The sequence below is a fragment of the Pristis pectinata genome, chromosome 7 (genome assembly GCF_009764475.1).
Source record: "Pristis pectinata isolate sPriPec2 chromosome 7, sPriPec2.1.pri, whole genome shotgun sequence".
NCBI lineage: Eukaryota > Metazoa > Chordata > Chondrichthyes > Rhinopristiformes > Pristidae > Pristis > Pristis pectinata.
In genome coordinates, this window is record NC_067411.1 from 90516097 (window position 1) to 90531747 (window position 15651).

Below are 15651 nucleotides of genomic sequence, written 5' to 3' on the forward strand. Positions count from 1 at the left end.
TTTGTAATAGAACTGGCCAGTTCTGATGAAAGGCCGTCATCTTGTAATGTTCACTCCTATTTTCTCCCTCCATTGATGATGATGCCTGACCTGTTGAGTTTTTGCAGCATTCCGTTTCTAGCAACTGTACTGCTTTCTATCTCACAGTTCCAGTTTTATTTTGCTCTATTTTCATTTACCTTCTTCTGTGCACTTTGCCTCCAGATAGATCTACTGCAAATAACAAGCCTTCATCACTCTCATCCAGCACATGCATATTATTCAGCTGGTGTCTTCACCCTTTCATGGACACTCCTCTTGTCCTCTCCATCCCTCCTCCTACTCTGCAACTTCAAACCAGTTTGCTTTTTACCTATTTCCAGTTCTGATGAAAGGTCACTGACCTGAAGCACTAACACGGAGTTTCCCTCTCCACAGGTACTGCCTGACCTGCTGACTAATTCCAGCAGCTTTGTTTTTATTCATAATTTCCAAAAAAATTTGCTTTATCACTTTTGATGCTGCACAGAAATATTCCAGGGTTTTTGTTCTCTGAAATTTGGCCAAACATTTATTTGGATTTCTGCTTATGTGAAGTAATTACATGGCTGGATCCTTTGGGAACTGAATGGGTTTGAGAATGTGGTGCGAGTAATTTACATTTTGAAAATCACAGGACAGATTTGACAGACCAATTAGTCGTTTAATGCCTATCACTGTCGTAGACTTGCATGTTTGTAATGGCATATTTAAATACTGAATTATTTAAGTCAAAATTAAAAATGAGAAAAAAAATGTTCACACGATTACTGAAAATCAGCATTTGAGTTAGAATGCCAAGTGCAGTTTAGTATTAAAATGTTTGGTTGCAAATATCTGGATGAAATACATCAGAAACTACACCAAAATTCAAATTGCTGAGAATTTGTTTCCAGAGTTAGCAGAAGGTTTCTACAAATATTAGACTTTTTTCCCCATTCCTTTCCCTTTTCCACATGAAAGATGATGCCAAGTTTGGTGTTGAAACCCTGGCCATCAGGGTAAACGAGGATCATCTTTGGAATCACTGTGACCTTCTGCCCAATCTCACAGCAGCCGCATTGCACTCGACCACATGGCTGCTCCTTGCATAGGCTCTGCAGCTGCAATACCCTTCCTGCAAGCTCACTGGTCCCCAGGTCTGGCTGGTGTTGCCATGTCAATCATTCTGAGAGACAGAACAGGCCATGGGCATCTAAACTTAAGGCTCTGCCCTCAAACAACGGTGAAAGCCTTCTGATAACCTGCGCTGTCAGAAGGCCTTTTCATTGTTTCTAAATATCTTTGATGATCAAAGACATTGAGAAACAGTTGAAAAAATGTAAATAATTCGAATTTAAAATAAAAAATTAAAAATAACTTTCCTTAAAACATATTTAACTGATGTATATTAATTAAAAGCATTAATAATTTATGAATACCACAGCCTTGGTGCTCGTCTTTAGGCTGAGCGAGAATGCTTTTGTACTTCCCCTGCAGTGCACAGACACAGAAATCCCAAGTGTCCTCACGACTGCAGTGCAGCTAGTTGGCAGCTCCCTACAGAGCCTCCAGCTATCCATCATCTTTTGCATTCTTGTAAGAAAAAGAATTCTAAAATCTTAAACTAAACTGTTTACAGATGACAAACTAATTATGCCAATTTAAAGCTATGAAAGAAAGCATTCTTGGAAGAGCAAAAGGTTATATACTTAAACACACGACATTTGAGAAGCATTTTCAAAATCGTATTTTCAAAAGGCTAGCAACTGTGATGCAAAATCTGCAACAACAGAATAGCTCAAAAACATTAATCTTACTTACATATATGCTCCCACAGCATTCAGCACTTCTGCACTGGCAGGATCCAAAGTGAGGATAGTGTTGTGCAGAATTGGACCAATACCCTGGGGCTGATAGACGTGCTTTTGATCAAAAGAACTAGCGGAAACAAAAGACAAAGTGAATTATTAGCATTGCCAGTGTTGCATCCCGATTGACCATATTTAATGTAATATCTAATCATTAATAATATTTAATTGACATTAAATAACAGACATTTGAGTGGCATGCATTGGTGATGAAGACATATCATTTTAGTGCATTAAATGTACGTGATTTTTTTCCCCTTGTACACGGAAAATCCTATCTCAACAACTTAATAATGTATCAGTACCTACTTAAACACGACCTGCAAAATTAGTAATGTTCAGCACAAACTATTTTAAGTGACAAGTACATGCAGTGCCAGAATCTTTGGGTCCTGAGTTTCAGAATTTATATAAATTCATCAACAGAATAGAAGCATGGCCACAACAGATATATCAGTGGGAATGTTCACCTCTCTCTGATGGGCACAAAACCTGACTCCAAACCTGCCACAAATGCACGTGCCTCTGGTTAAACACGAGTGCATTTGGGATTGGCCAAGAAACCTGCAGTGGACAGGCAGGCTCCATTACTTAAATAAGGCTCCATTCCTTCGATTTCGACAATCATAAATTTAACAGCAGGTTGGACTTCCCAGGTCTTGGGAATTCTGGCAACTGAAGAGAGACCAATTAAAATACTTTGTGCTGAACATCACTAATTTTGCAGGGTGCTTAAATAGGTACTGATACAGTATTAAGTTGTTAAGATAGGATTTTCCATGTGTGAGGGGAAAAATGTCACATGGTACATTTAAAGCACCAGAATGATATGTTTTCATCACCAATACATGCCACTCAAATGTCTGTTACTTTATGTCAGTTAAATATTATTAACGATTAGATATTACATTGAATATGGTCAATTGGAATGCTTGGTGAGCCTAAGGAGCAAAATTCAAACACCTACTCCCTCAAGCAATCTTCCTACATGACATTTTTCTTCCAAACGTGCTCCCCCCACACTCTGTGAACTTTTTTTATGTGACAGAACCTCCCCTTTTTCTAGTTCCTGGCCTAACTCCCCTCCCACTGGTCCCAGTGAATATCGAGGTCGTTAGTGACAAAGCAACAACGCCAGTTAGTTGTGAGTAAAATACAGAAAATTTACACTTGACTTCAAAAGTCTGGGTCAAAAGTGTATTCTCTATTTGCCATGGTGAACTCAAAATTCCAGTCTTGCCTTCATGAGAGAGCAACAAGTAAAAAGCTCACAGAGGTACAAGAGCTGGGGAATGAGACAAATTGAAGTGCTCTTTCAAAAAGCCAGCAAGAGCCTAAAGTAACAAATAGCCTCCATCTGTGCCGCAACCATGCTATAACTTTTAAAATTACTTTCCCATTGGGGGAAGAAAATGGTGCAAATACTGAACAGGAATAATGCAGTAGCTTTGAGGAGGATGCAGCTAATAGAGTGGGAGGATGGACAGCCAGTAACGATGGTGCTGAGGTGACAAAATTGTGTATTAATGTTTAGATTGAGGTGGGGCACAGGTGAGCAACGTTTCAGAAGCGAATGCAAGAGTTCTTGTGTGAAGAGTGTTGGCTTTTGTGTCAAGCAAACATGTTCACGGTTCAATCTGGAGAAATAAACAACCTAATTGGTATTTCTTTTCTTTACAATTCCAGCACTGGATAGTTGTTAAAATATATTCTAACAGGCAAGAGGATTCTCAATGCACCAAAATACTAAATTGTGGAGAAACAGAAACTCACTTACTTCTCATCCCACACGTGGTTTCCTCGATGAAAAATTATGAGATTATTTTTGGAATTCAGAGCGACTCCAGAAACCTGGCCCAGTTTCAGTTTCCCTCCAGGCCAGTTAACCACTTCCTCCATGTGTGGGACTACAAGTTGGAATGAAAAAAAGCTCAATAGCAATAAATAGATAATACAATTCATTATTATTGTGTTTATGCCAGTATTACATTTGGCATTTTAATGCAATTGTATGTGTTTCATTACCATACACGAAAAACAGGTATTAGTACAATTATTTTTAAAAATATTAAAAACATGATAAATCTCTCAGTAAGGCATTAATGAAAACATGTGGAGTCTTTTCACAATTGAAAACCTGGCACTAAATGAATAAAGAGTACAGACTGATTCAATTACCAAGTCCAGTTACTGTTTTGAGACTTGTTGGCAGCTACCTAGCAATTATCAGAAGTGAATTAGAGAAGTTAATAATTTACACCTGCGATTAAAATATGTTGAATACAATATTCAGCATTCCTCGTAACCATACGAGCATTAGACACAGAAATCTGCAGGGACAGTATGTCAATTAAGTGTAGAGATGTACCAACAGAAATCTCCAGAGCATGCAGGATTGGAGGGAGCATCCTCGATTTTAACAATTGTGAGCAGGTGTCTCCACCAGTGACAGCTAGAAGCTAAGAGTCTGCCAACCAAGACAGCTTGCCATATGTGGCATAGGCTATCCTTTATCAAGGAACAGTGGGTGCCAGGGTCACTTTTCCAGCAGGTGCCTATAATTCAACAGCTAATGGCATCATGTATAAAGAGGCGACACTGGAAAGTCACCAGCTTGCACATGGAGGATACGTGAACATGACGACAATAGATCAAAAGGTAATCGTCCTAATATTGAGGGCAATTATATTTTTTTTCCAGGCACAATGGACAGATTGTGAAAGAGCATTTGACCAGTGAATAATATTCATTTTTATTTGAAATTTAATTTATATTCTTAGAAAATTGCCAAAACTGAAATTGCATCATATCCTTCCCTGTGTTCTGTTCATTGTTAGTTTAGTATAGTAAGGCAGCTGTTAAGTTATTGAATTAGAAGAAAGGGTTCTGGATCATTGATCCAGGAATATGAATTTGAATTCCACTAAGGCAGGTAGTGAATTTAAATTCAAGTAATTAAATAATAATATCTGTAATTTAAAGCAGTCATAATAACTCTGAAACTACTACATTGTTATATTTAATTTAGAGATGCCCTTTGGGGAAGTAAATCTGCCATCCTTACCTGGCCTGTCTACAGGCTGACCAATATGGTTGAATTTTAATTGCCCCTTCGATTCAGGGGAAATAAGGGATGGATAATAAATGCTGCCATTGCCAGCAACATTCACATCGCTGTCGACATGACAAGGGTGGCATAGTCCTGCAGTCGACCTACTGCTTCAGAGCTCCTCAAGAACCCAGGTTAAATTATCATCTCAGGAGCTGCCTCTATGGGGTTTGCACGTTCTCCCCGTGACCACTTGGGGGATTCCTCTCGCATCCTGAAGACGTGCTGATGAGTTAATCGGTTACTGCAATTTACCCTTTAGTGTAGGTTAATATATAAAGAATCAAAGGGGAATTGATGGGCATGCATGAGAGAGAGAGGCTACAGGAAAATAAGAGGAATGGGACGATTGGGATTACTCCCTGGGAGCTAGCAGGACCCATAAGGCTGAATGGCCTCATGATTAGATAATAAGGATGTTATTCTGTACGGATTGAACATCCACTGAAAGTACACAGAGCAGGCAGCCTGGCTTAATAGCAATACTACTGGTTTAACAGCAGTATTGCTATTTTGGAGCATCATTTCCCAATTAACACCCTCTCAAACTATTGCCACTGAACAGGTGCTCAATAGCAGGAATGACAACACATTCCATTACTAATGCTATTTAAAAAACTCATCCACTATTTATGGATCAGTGGCCACTCTTTGGTGTCTTCCCAAATTATTCATTCCCCTTATGTTAACAAGGATATGGAGGATGTTACATGCTTTTACAATTGGAGGTCTGCTGCTTGGGATAAAGGCACATCAGAGGGCACAGGTCAAATGGGATCTAGAGTGCAACATGCAGTCTAACTGTATTCTGAAGCAACAGCAGTTCATTCTTTTAACTTCCTCCTTCTCACTCATCCTCACAGAATGAAAATATCATAAACAGAACTCCACCCATGATGCTTGCTGACATTTCTGTCTGTTGACATAATTCCCTTACGCTCCATTGAATTTCATCATATTAATTTATGCTGTGATGTATCTGTGACATTATTAGTACCGAGTATCTGGGTATAGTGCGTGTCCTAACAACTCCAACATGGAACAATTAGTGTTGCTGCCTCACACCTCCAGGGATCTTGGTTCAATCCTGATCTCAAGCCCTGTGAGTATGCATGTGCTCTCAGTGACCACATGCGTTTCCTTCGGGTGCACTCCCGTATTGGTTATGGTTCATGGCAAAAGGAATCAAAGGGAGTTGATTGGCATGTGTGTGAGAGAGAATAAGGAGTGCAGAGGGGGGGAAAAGGGATTTCTCATTTGGGAGATGGTATGAACTCATTGTATTATCATAAAATCCTGTTAATGATTAAAGAAAATTGAATTTTTTTTTGGAATGTTTTCTATATAGAAAAGTTGTTAAGAACATAGCTTGGACATGTTGGTTAAATAATGTCTGAGTAATCTCCAGAGCATGCAGGATCAGAGGGTGTCCTCGATTTTAGCAATTGTGAGCAGGTGACAGCTAGAAGCTAAGATCCTGCGAGCCAAGACAGCTTGCCATATGTGGCAAAAGCTATCCTCTATCAAGGAACAGTAGGTGCCAGGGTCACTTTTCCAGCAGGTGCGTATAAGTCACAGCTAATAGCATCATGTATAAAGAGGTGACTCAAACTCTGCACTGGAAAGTCATCAGCTTGCACCTGGAGGATGTGTGAACATGATGACAATAGTTCAAAAGGTAATCAATTCCTAAGATTGAGCGCAATGATGTATTTTTTTCCCAGGCATAGTGTCCAGATTGTGGAAGAACATTTGACCAGTGAATAATATTGATTTTTATTTGAAATTTAAATTATTTTCTTAGAAAATTGCCAAAACTGAACTTGTATTACATCCTTGTGTTCTGTTCATTGTTAGTTTAGTTCAAGATAATTACTCAGTAACATAAACAATCTTTGATAGCACTTAGTAGTAGAAGCAAAAAAATGATCCCTATAGAAAAGTTAGTAGAAGGCTTCAACATCTTATCCCATCCTCTTATTCACCTGCATCTTAATATTATTCAACACGTTCAAGGATGACCAACTGATCAATAAATCTGTAAATTATATATTATCAACAGCAAACAAAGTTCAAAGCAATCAGAAGCGTTTAAAATGCCAATGTAGGGTAAAAGAAAAGGCATTCAGCTAAGTCACTCGCACTCTCCTGACATGTCTTTAAAGTTGCTTTGGTTATTCTTCAAGGCGACTGGTAAGCAAATTTCTAAGTTTGATATTAAACAGATGCTAATGAAAAAATTCTGAAGCAATGATAAACATTGCACTGCTTTGCACAAGGCATTTTAATGCAAATCTTTCATTTTAACTTGCCAGTCTGAATACTTGAAATTCAATTTCTGAAAATAATTAATTCCCAAATGATAGACTGGAACGGGAGATCTGAACTGAACCAACCAGCAAAATCTGAAGTTTCGTCTGATCTTTGCTGAGTGAGACAATTTTAGCTAGACGGTGCTGCAAAGAACTAAAATGTTTATTTGAAGTGGTTGTGAGCTTTACCAATAGGTGTTATAGTTGAAGTAGTAATGACTTTAGGGTCATAGGTACATACAGGCCAGAAATGGGCTCTTTGGCCCTCCACATCCATTCTGATCTTTCTGTCCATCTACAGTTATCCTGTATTGGGACCATATCCTTCTATGCCTTGCCTATTTAAGTGTCTGTCTAAATTGGCATGGAAGAATAAGTTAGATAGATGGCTGATAGAAAGAGAAATTAAAAAGGTATGGGGACCATTAAGATTGAAATAATTGCTAATACAACAATAAAAATCAAACAAAATTGCTTGAGCTAGACATCCCGGTTTATGTTGTAATTGTCATAATCAGTATTTTCTGAAAAGTGAATGGTGCTGATCATCTGAGACAATGGATCAATTCTTTCCAGCACAAATGTAGCTAACAGTAAAGAAAATGAAACAGACTTTTGTATAATCAATATGGCTATTAAAACCTGATGACAATAGTTTCCTAACATCTTTCTGCCCTGTGATTTAAGCATTAATCCCAAATTCAGAACAGCGGCATAATATCATGAGTTCCTGTCATTTTGTGGATGTAACCTCAGTGGGTTTTCCTTTCTTAGTATGACTATCACAGCTTGATCCCAGTCACAAGTAATTTTTCCAATAGCTTGGGTGCAAATAAAGTTAACATGAAAATAGCAAAAGTACTTAACAGTAGTCAAGACAGGAAAGTGTGTATGGAAGTGAGATTAATAAATTGTAGTTTTATAGATATTACTGTAATTTGATATATGTCCATTCCAGAAAGTATTAGACAAATTAGAAAGAATGTTTTGATTTTGACATGTATTGTATTCCTTTTCTTGAAGCAGTCAAGACAATTATCTTCTTTTGCTTAAAATCTGGCAGTTCCACTTGAAACCACCAGATTTTACCTGCTTAACTAGATGGAAGTTTGGGACCAGCATGAAACTTGGGCTGAGAAATCTGCTCACTGAATCTGTCCCAGATAAATTCAGAAGGCCAATTGATTTCAATAGGAAGAAAGAGGCAGGCAAAATACTTTGAATTTAGATATTGCCACAAGTTCCAGATCTCGAACACATTATAAAACAGTTCAATTGGAAGACCGATATGAATGTAATTTTGTCAACCATACTAGCATTGTGGCTTCTGTCTATTTTTATTGCGGCAGTTGGAGAGATTTTATCCAAGGAGAACGCCTGGGCTGTTAAGTGCACAAGTGGACCTGCAAATGGAGAAAATAGTTGTGTGCAAGTCTTGCAACTGTGGGTAGTAACGCAAGTATCTCATGGCAGGATCAGAAACCAAGGAACTGATTACAAGCATATATTTCTTCGGGCTGTTGTTTGTCATTAATCCAACATCACACAAGAGGGAGGATGTGGATGCATGGGATCCTTGGTGAGTTGGCCGTTTGGATTCGGAATTGGTTTGCCCATAGAAGACAGAGTAGTGGTCTACTGGACTTAATTCTGGCTGGAGGTCCGTGACCAGTGGTGTTCCACAGGGATCTGTACTGGGACCTCTGCTGTTTGTGATATATATAAATGACCTGGATGAAAATATGGATGGGTGGGTTGGTAAGTTCACAGACAATACAAAGATTGGTGGTGTGGATAGTGTAGAAGATTGCCAAAGGATACAGCGTGATATAGATCAGTTGCAGATATGGGCGGAGAATTGGCAGGTGGAGTTTAATCCGGCCAAATGTGAGGTGTTGCACTTTGGGAGATCAAATGTAAAGGGAGAGCAAGACCCTTAACAGTGTTGATGTACAGAGGGATCTTGGGGTCCAAGTCCATAGCTCCCTGAAAGTGGCTGCACAGGTTGGTAGGGTGGTAAAGAAGGCACATGGTATGCTTGCCTTTATTAGTTGAAGCATTGAGTTCAAGAGTTGGGAAGTTATGTGGCAACTTTATAATTATTTAGGCCGTGTCTGGAGTATTGCATTAAGTTCTGGTCACCCCATTACAAGGAGGATATGGAGGCTTTGGAGAGGGTGCAAAAGAGGTTTAGCAGGACACCTGGATTAGATGGCATGCGCTATAAGGAGAGGTTGGACAAACTTGGGTTGTTTTCTCTGGAGCGGTGGAGGCTTAGGGGAGACCTGATAGAAGTTTATAAGATTATGAGACATAGATAGAGTGGACAGCCGGTATCTTTTTTCCCCGGGGTAGATATGTCTAATACTAGAGGGCATGCATTTAAGGTAAGGGGGGTAAATTCAATGGAGATGTGTGGAGATGTGGGGCAAGTTCTTTTTACACAGAGAGTGGTGGGTGCCTGGAATGTGCTGCCAGGGGTGGTGGAAGCAGATACGATAGAGGTGTTTAAAAGAGGCTCTTATAGAGGCAGATGAATGTGCAGAGAATGGAGGGATATGGTGTAGGCAGAAGGGATTAGTTTAGTTAGGCATTTAATAAATAGTTTAATTAGTTCAGCACAACATTGTGGGCTGAAGGGCCTGTTCCTGTGCTGTACTGTTGTATATTCTATAGATATTGCTGGTCAAACAATTCAGGTTGGATTTCTTCAATTATACATTCATGAAATTCCAACTGTTAATAGATATGAAATAAATTTCTTCACTGAGTTTGAGAATAAAGATTTGTCAGAGGCTTGGCTTCAGTTGTTCTCTTAAATAGGTACATTATATGCCACTCTACTTGTCAATCTTGAAATCATAGCCACACCCATCGCAAATAACATGATATCATTTTAAAAAAATTCAGGGCAAAATCAAAATATGAAACCTAGAAATGACAACAACCTAAGATGTGCACATGCATAGCTTTTGATGCTTCTCTGTTGCATGTGGCAAGAATTCAATTCATTTAACATTTTCTGATCACCCAGGATGCCAGAAATTCTGTAGAGGTGCTGGAGAAGGGGAGGGTGAGAACTGTAAAGAGAGTGAAGTAAGGCAGTTTTATCCTTGACAATCAGAAATTGAGAGAAAAGGGCTGATAGCTCTCAATAAATTTCAATGAGAATTAGTGTAGATTTTGGTGTTATTCATTGTACTTAGTTACATTCACTTGTAAATATTTTAATTTGTTATGGCATGTTAATGAGATGTGCCATTAAATACTAGCAGATCTGAACCAAGATGCAGGATTCAATGGGATGAGTGTTGATTTATGCAGGAAGTTGTTAAAAAGTCAAAGCCTGAGGCTCCTTATCTGAATATACACAAATACACACTGCATTTGAAACAAGACAGATTATCTGACAACACAAATAGAAACAAATAGAATTTTGGTTTAATAGCTATTACAGAAACATGGTTGCAGGATGATCAGGATAGGGAACTCAAATATCCCTGGTTATTCAATGTTCTAAAAGAATTGGCAAAAAGGGGAGGTGGGGCAGCTTGTTAACCAAGGAAGTTATCATTGTAGTGAGTAGTGATTGTAGTGAGTAGTGATAAAAGTGCAGTGGATCATGATGTGGAATCAGTCTGGGTGGAATTAAGGATTAACAGGGGAAAGGTGACACAGATGGGAGAAATCCAGAGGCCCACAAAGTTGACAGGACAGAGTAAATGGGGCAATATCAAAGGCATGCAAGGAGGAAACTGCAATTATCATAGGCGATTTTAACCTGCATATTGGAAAACAAATAACATTGTAGAGACTGGAATCTGAAACAAAACAGAAATGCTGGAAGAACTCAGCCAATTAAGCAGCAACTTTGGAAGAAGAAACTGGTTAATTCTTCAGATCAGGGACTCTTTCTCAGAACTAGGGAAAGTGTGGAAGGGTGTCAGTTTTCGAAGCAGAACTGGGGAGAGGAGTGAGATGCAAGGCAGAAGACTAGATGGAGACAGACACAAGAGACTGCAGATGCTGGAATCTGGAGCAATAAAACAAGCTGCTGGAGCGGATGAAGCAGCATCTCTGGAGGCAAAGGGATTGTTGATGTTTCAGATCGAGACCCTACAATTTCAGTCCTGGTGCAGGGTCCCAACCCAAAACGTTGACCATCCCTTTGCCTCCACAAATGCTGCTTAACCCATCGTCTTCCTCCAGCAGCTTGTTTTTTTTAACTATGTGGAGATAGTTAAGACAGATCAGGTGATAAGGAGCACGAGACCCGATTGTTAGTGAGGAACTTTAAAGAAACAGGGTGAGATAGCAAGATAATAGGAAATGAGGAGAGGTCAACTTACCTGAAGTTGGAGAACTCAATGTTCATTTCAGAGGGTTGCAAAGTGCCAAGATAGAAGATAGGATGTTGTTCTTCTAGTTTATGTTGGGCCTCACTATGGCAGTGGAGGAGGATGCAGACAAGTTGAAATGGGAATGGGACGGAAAATTATAGGAAATGCAACAGGAAGCTCAGAATCACCCGTGGGCTGAATACAGGTGCTCTGTGAAGCAATCACCCAATCTGCGTTTGATTTCTCCAATGGAGAGGAGACCACATTGTGAACACCGAATGCAGTACTGGAAAAAATTCAAGTGTGTCGCTGCTTCATCTGGAATGATAACTTGGCCTCCTGGACGGTGGGAAGGGAAGAGATTATGGAACAGGTGTTACACCTCCTCCTGTTGCATGGGAAGGTGCTAATGGGATGGGTAGTAGTGGGTGGGGATGGAAGAGAGGACCAGAGAATCAAAGTGAGTGGTCCCTGTGAAATGCAGAAAGGGAAGGTGAGAGGAAGGTGTAACCGGTGGTGGGATCATGTTGGAGCTGGCGCAAATTGCGAAGAATGATGCACTGAATGTGAAGTCTGGTGGGGTGGAAGGCGAGGATCAGAGGATCTTTGTTTTGGCCTGGAGGAGAGGGGGTGAGAACAGATATCCAGGAAATGGAGGAAATGCAGAGAGGAAGTCACATTGCAGGACTGCTTTGAACACTGTAGACCCTCCACTCTTCTCCAAGTTCTGATGAAGGATCCCAAACCTGAAAGGGGGTTAACTGATTTTCTCTTTCCACAGGTGCTACTTGACTACCTGAGTTCTTTCGGCATTTCTATTTTTAATCTGAATAATGATTTGGACAATCAACCTAGCAAGAGTTTTGTGCAAGAGGAATTTGTGGAGTGCATCAGGGATTGTTCCCCAGAGCATTTCATTACAGAACCTACTTGGAAATAGGTTACTTTAGATTTGGTCATGTGTAATGAGGTAGGATTAATAATAGATCTCGTCATTAAGGATACTCCAGGGAATAATGATTATAGTATGGCAGAAGTCCAGATATAATTCGAGGGCCAAAACCAAATCAACTTAGGTAAGTGTAATTACTAAGGTCTAAAGTGGACTGAGAAAACAGGCTAAAGAATGGTCAGTAGATGAGCAGAGGCAGATACTTAAGCAACTATTTCATAATGCTCAGAGCTAAAAGAGGGACAATGAGAAAAATGAACAATCCGTGGTTAATGGAGGTCAAATAAAATATTAAATAAAATCAAACTGCAGCACATAAAGAGGCAAAAATTTCTGGTAGACAAAACTGGGAATTTTTTTCTTAATAACTTGCAGCCAGAGATTAAAAAAAATAATAAAGGGAGAAAAATGATGACAAAAGAAAATTTACAAAGCTGGTGCACAAGATAAGAGCTCACAGTATTGCAGACAGTTTGTTGGATTGAAGACTTATTAAAACATAGAAGAAAGAGTCAGAATAAGTGGGTCCTTTTCAAGCTGTAAGAAAGAAAGAAGTGGAATGTATGGAGACCTATCAGGATCAGCTCTTGGCCCTCAATTATTTACTGCCCACTTAATGATCTGGAGGAAGAGATAAGTGTAAAATATGCAAGTTTGCAGATGAAAATAGGTGGGAGAGCATGTTGCAATAAGGATATTTGGACTCTGCAACAGGATATGGATAGTTTGAGATAGTGGGTGAAAAGTTGACAAATGGAGTTTAATGTAGGAAAATGCAAAGTCATGCCCTTCAGTAGGAGGAATCAAATGACAAGTTATTATCCAATTGGAGAGAAATTGCAAATGAGCAGAGTACAGTGGGATCTAGGTGTTCTTGTGCACGAAATAAAAAAGTTAGTGTGCTGGTGTAGCAAGTAGTTTGGATGACAAATGCCATATTAGCCTTTATTGAAAACTGGTTGAAGTTTAGAAATAGTGAAGTATTCTTACAATTGTACAGTGTTGGTGAGGTTGCACCTGGAGTACCGTTCTGCGGTCTCCTTGTACCTCAATGCACTTTCCTCGTGATCTCCATACCCTTTAACTCGGTGTCCAAATATCTATCATCTCAACTTTGAATTAATTCAATTAATGAGTATCCACTGCATTCTGAGGTAGAGAAGTCCAAAGACATACAACTCTGTGTATATAATCACTTTTTTAATCCTGAGACAAATGCCCTGGTTCTGGACTCTCCAGTTAAAGGACCAATGAAGACACCTTTAGTATCTTGTTTTACCACATTCTTCTAAATTCCAGTGAGGACAGGCCAACCTTACTCACTCTCCCATAGTACAAACCTCTTATTCTGAATCTGCATTGCATTATACCAACACAGGTATATCCTCCTTAAAATGCACGGTTGAAACAACATATGGTAATCCAAATGAGATCTCACTAATGCCATGCATATTCTCAACAAGACTCTCTTACATATGTACTCCAGATTCCTTACAATAAAAGCCGACATGACATTTACCTTTCTAATGTTTTGCTGTTTTACTATCTGAAGCTTACACCAAACATTACACCAAGATCAATCTGTACACACTTAGTTTTCACTATTCATAAAATGCTGTTGTTTTATCCCTGCTACCAATGTGCATTAAACTTCACATTCTTCAACATTACTTTCCACATTCTCATCCATTCACGTAAGCAGTCAAAATCCTTTTGCAGACTCTGCTTCTTCCCCATTGTTCACTTTCTTACATAGCTTTGTATTATTTCCAAAATTGGATTTATTAAACACTAACTTTACATCCGAAATATTAATCATTAATTAAGATAGTGAATAACTGTGGGCCTGGACTGGTCCACATGGCACTTTGATGGCAATTATCCGCCAATCCATAAATGATCTGTTTGTTCCCATCGTTTACTTTCTGTCCTTTAACCAATCCTTTCTAATGCATTAATATCCTACCCCAATCCTCATATTTTATGCAGTAGCCTTTCATGTGACAACTTTATCAAATGCTTTTTGACAATGCAGAAATACTAAATCCACAAGTTCCTTGAAGGCCCCACTCTCCCCCCACCCAGCTATCCTTCTAGTCACATTCTTTAAAAATTCTGTCAGACTTTAAAAAAATGATTTGCTTCATCATATAATCTTCTAGGTGTCCTGTTACTCATCCTCGAGGGTGAATTCCAGGGATGCTGGCAACAAATGTCAGTCTAACGCGTTAGTATTTTTCTTATGTCTTTTTCTCTTCTTTTCTTTGAAATATCAGTGTTATGTTTGTTACTTCCCAAATCAGCTGGAAATATTTCAGAAGGAACTTTGGAAGATCACTGGTACAAGTACCATCTTTGAAAGACCTCCTTAAAGATTCTTATGCTAGCTTTCAGGTCCAGGCATTCTCTGGGTTTAGACATTTTATTTTCTCCAGTATTTTATCTTTTGGCAATATTAATAACTACATTGTCTTTAGATTCTTGGTTTCCCTCCATTTCTGCTATAACCACAGAAGCTTCTTTAGACATTTTTTTTTTAAGTCTTTCAACTAGGTTTGTCTCAGTTTTCTGAGGAAGTAGATCACTTTCACTTGCATCTACCAGGTAACTCAGCAGTGATCGTGAACTCTCTTGTAAACCAATGTTGCACTAAAATTATTGCAAACTAATATCCTACCCAATAACACATCAGTAGTCACCTACACTTCGATCAAATGGCTAAATTTGGCACAATATCCATTTTGATCATTCATTTTTAAAAGTTTCTCAAATTAGTCTTGGTCTAAACTTTCAGGTTAGTTAACAACTGGTCAATGGTTGCAAAATGGGCAGAGACTTTGTAAAAAAAAAAGTTACATAATATTTAGAACCAGTTTAAAGACTGTACAAATTGGATAATTTCATTTGATAGTGTCAATTTTCAAAAATTAATTAATCTTCAGAGTAAGACAAAGCAATGTCATGCAATAAACTAGCATTCCATAGTACAGTTACACAGACATACGAACATATTCATTATGGTTAAAAAATATTTTTACATGCTTTTACAGCCATCAGGTTAATAGCAGAT

General features: G+C 38.8%; 1 protein-coding gene across 4 annotated transcripts in view; it reads right to left on the reverse strand.

Moving 5' to 3' along the window:
• pam (peptidylglycine alpha-amidating monooxygenase) overlaps positions 1-15651 on the reverse strand; it is a 146994-nt gene that overhangs the window by 13012 nt on the left and 118331 nt on the right. For all 4 annotated transcript variants that reach the window (XM_052020022.1, XM_052020019.1, XM_052020021.1 and 1 more), the window contains 2 exons: positions 3646-3775; positions 1822-1938 (listed from right to left, as the gene is read on the reverse strand). In XM_052020022.1, the coding sequence (XP_051875982.1) occupies positions 1822-1938; positions 3646-3775 (247 nt within the window). The remainder of the gene's footprint in view (positions 1-1821; positions 1939-3645; positions 3776-15651) is intronic.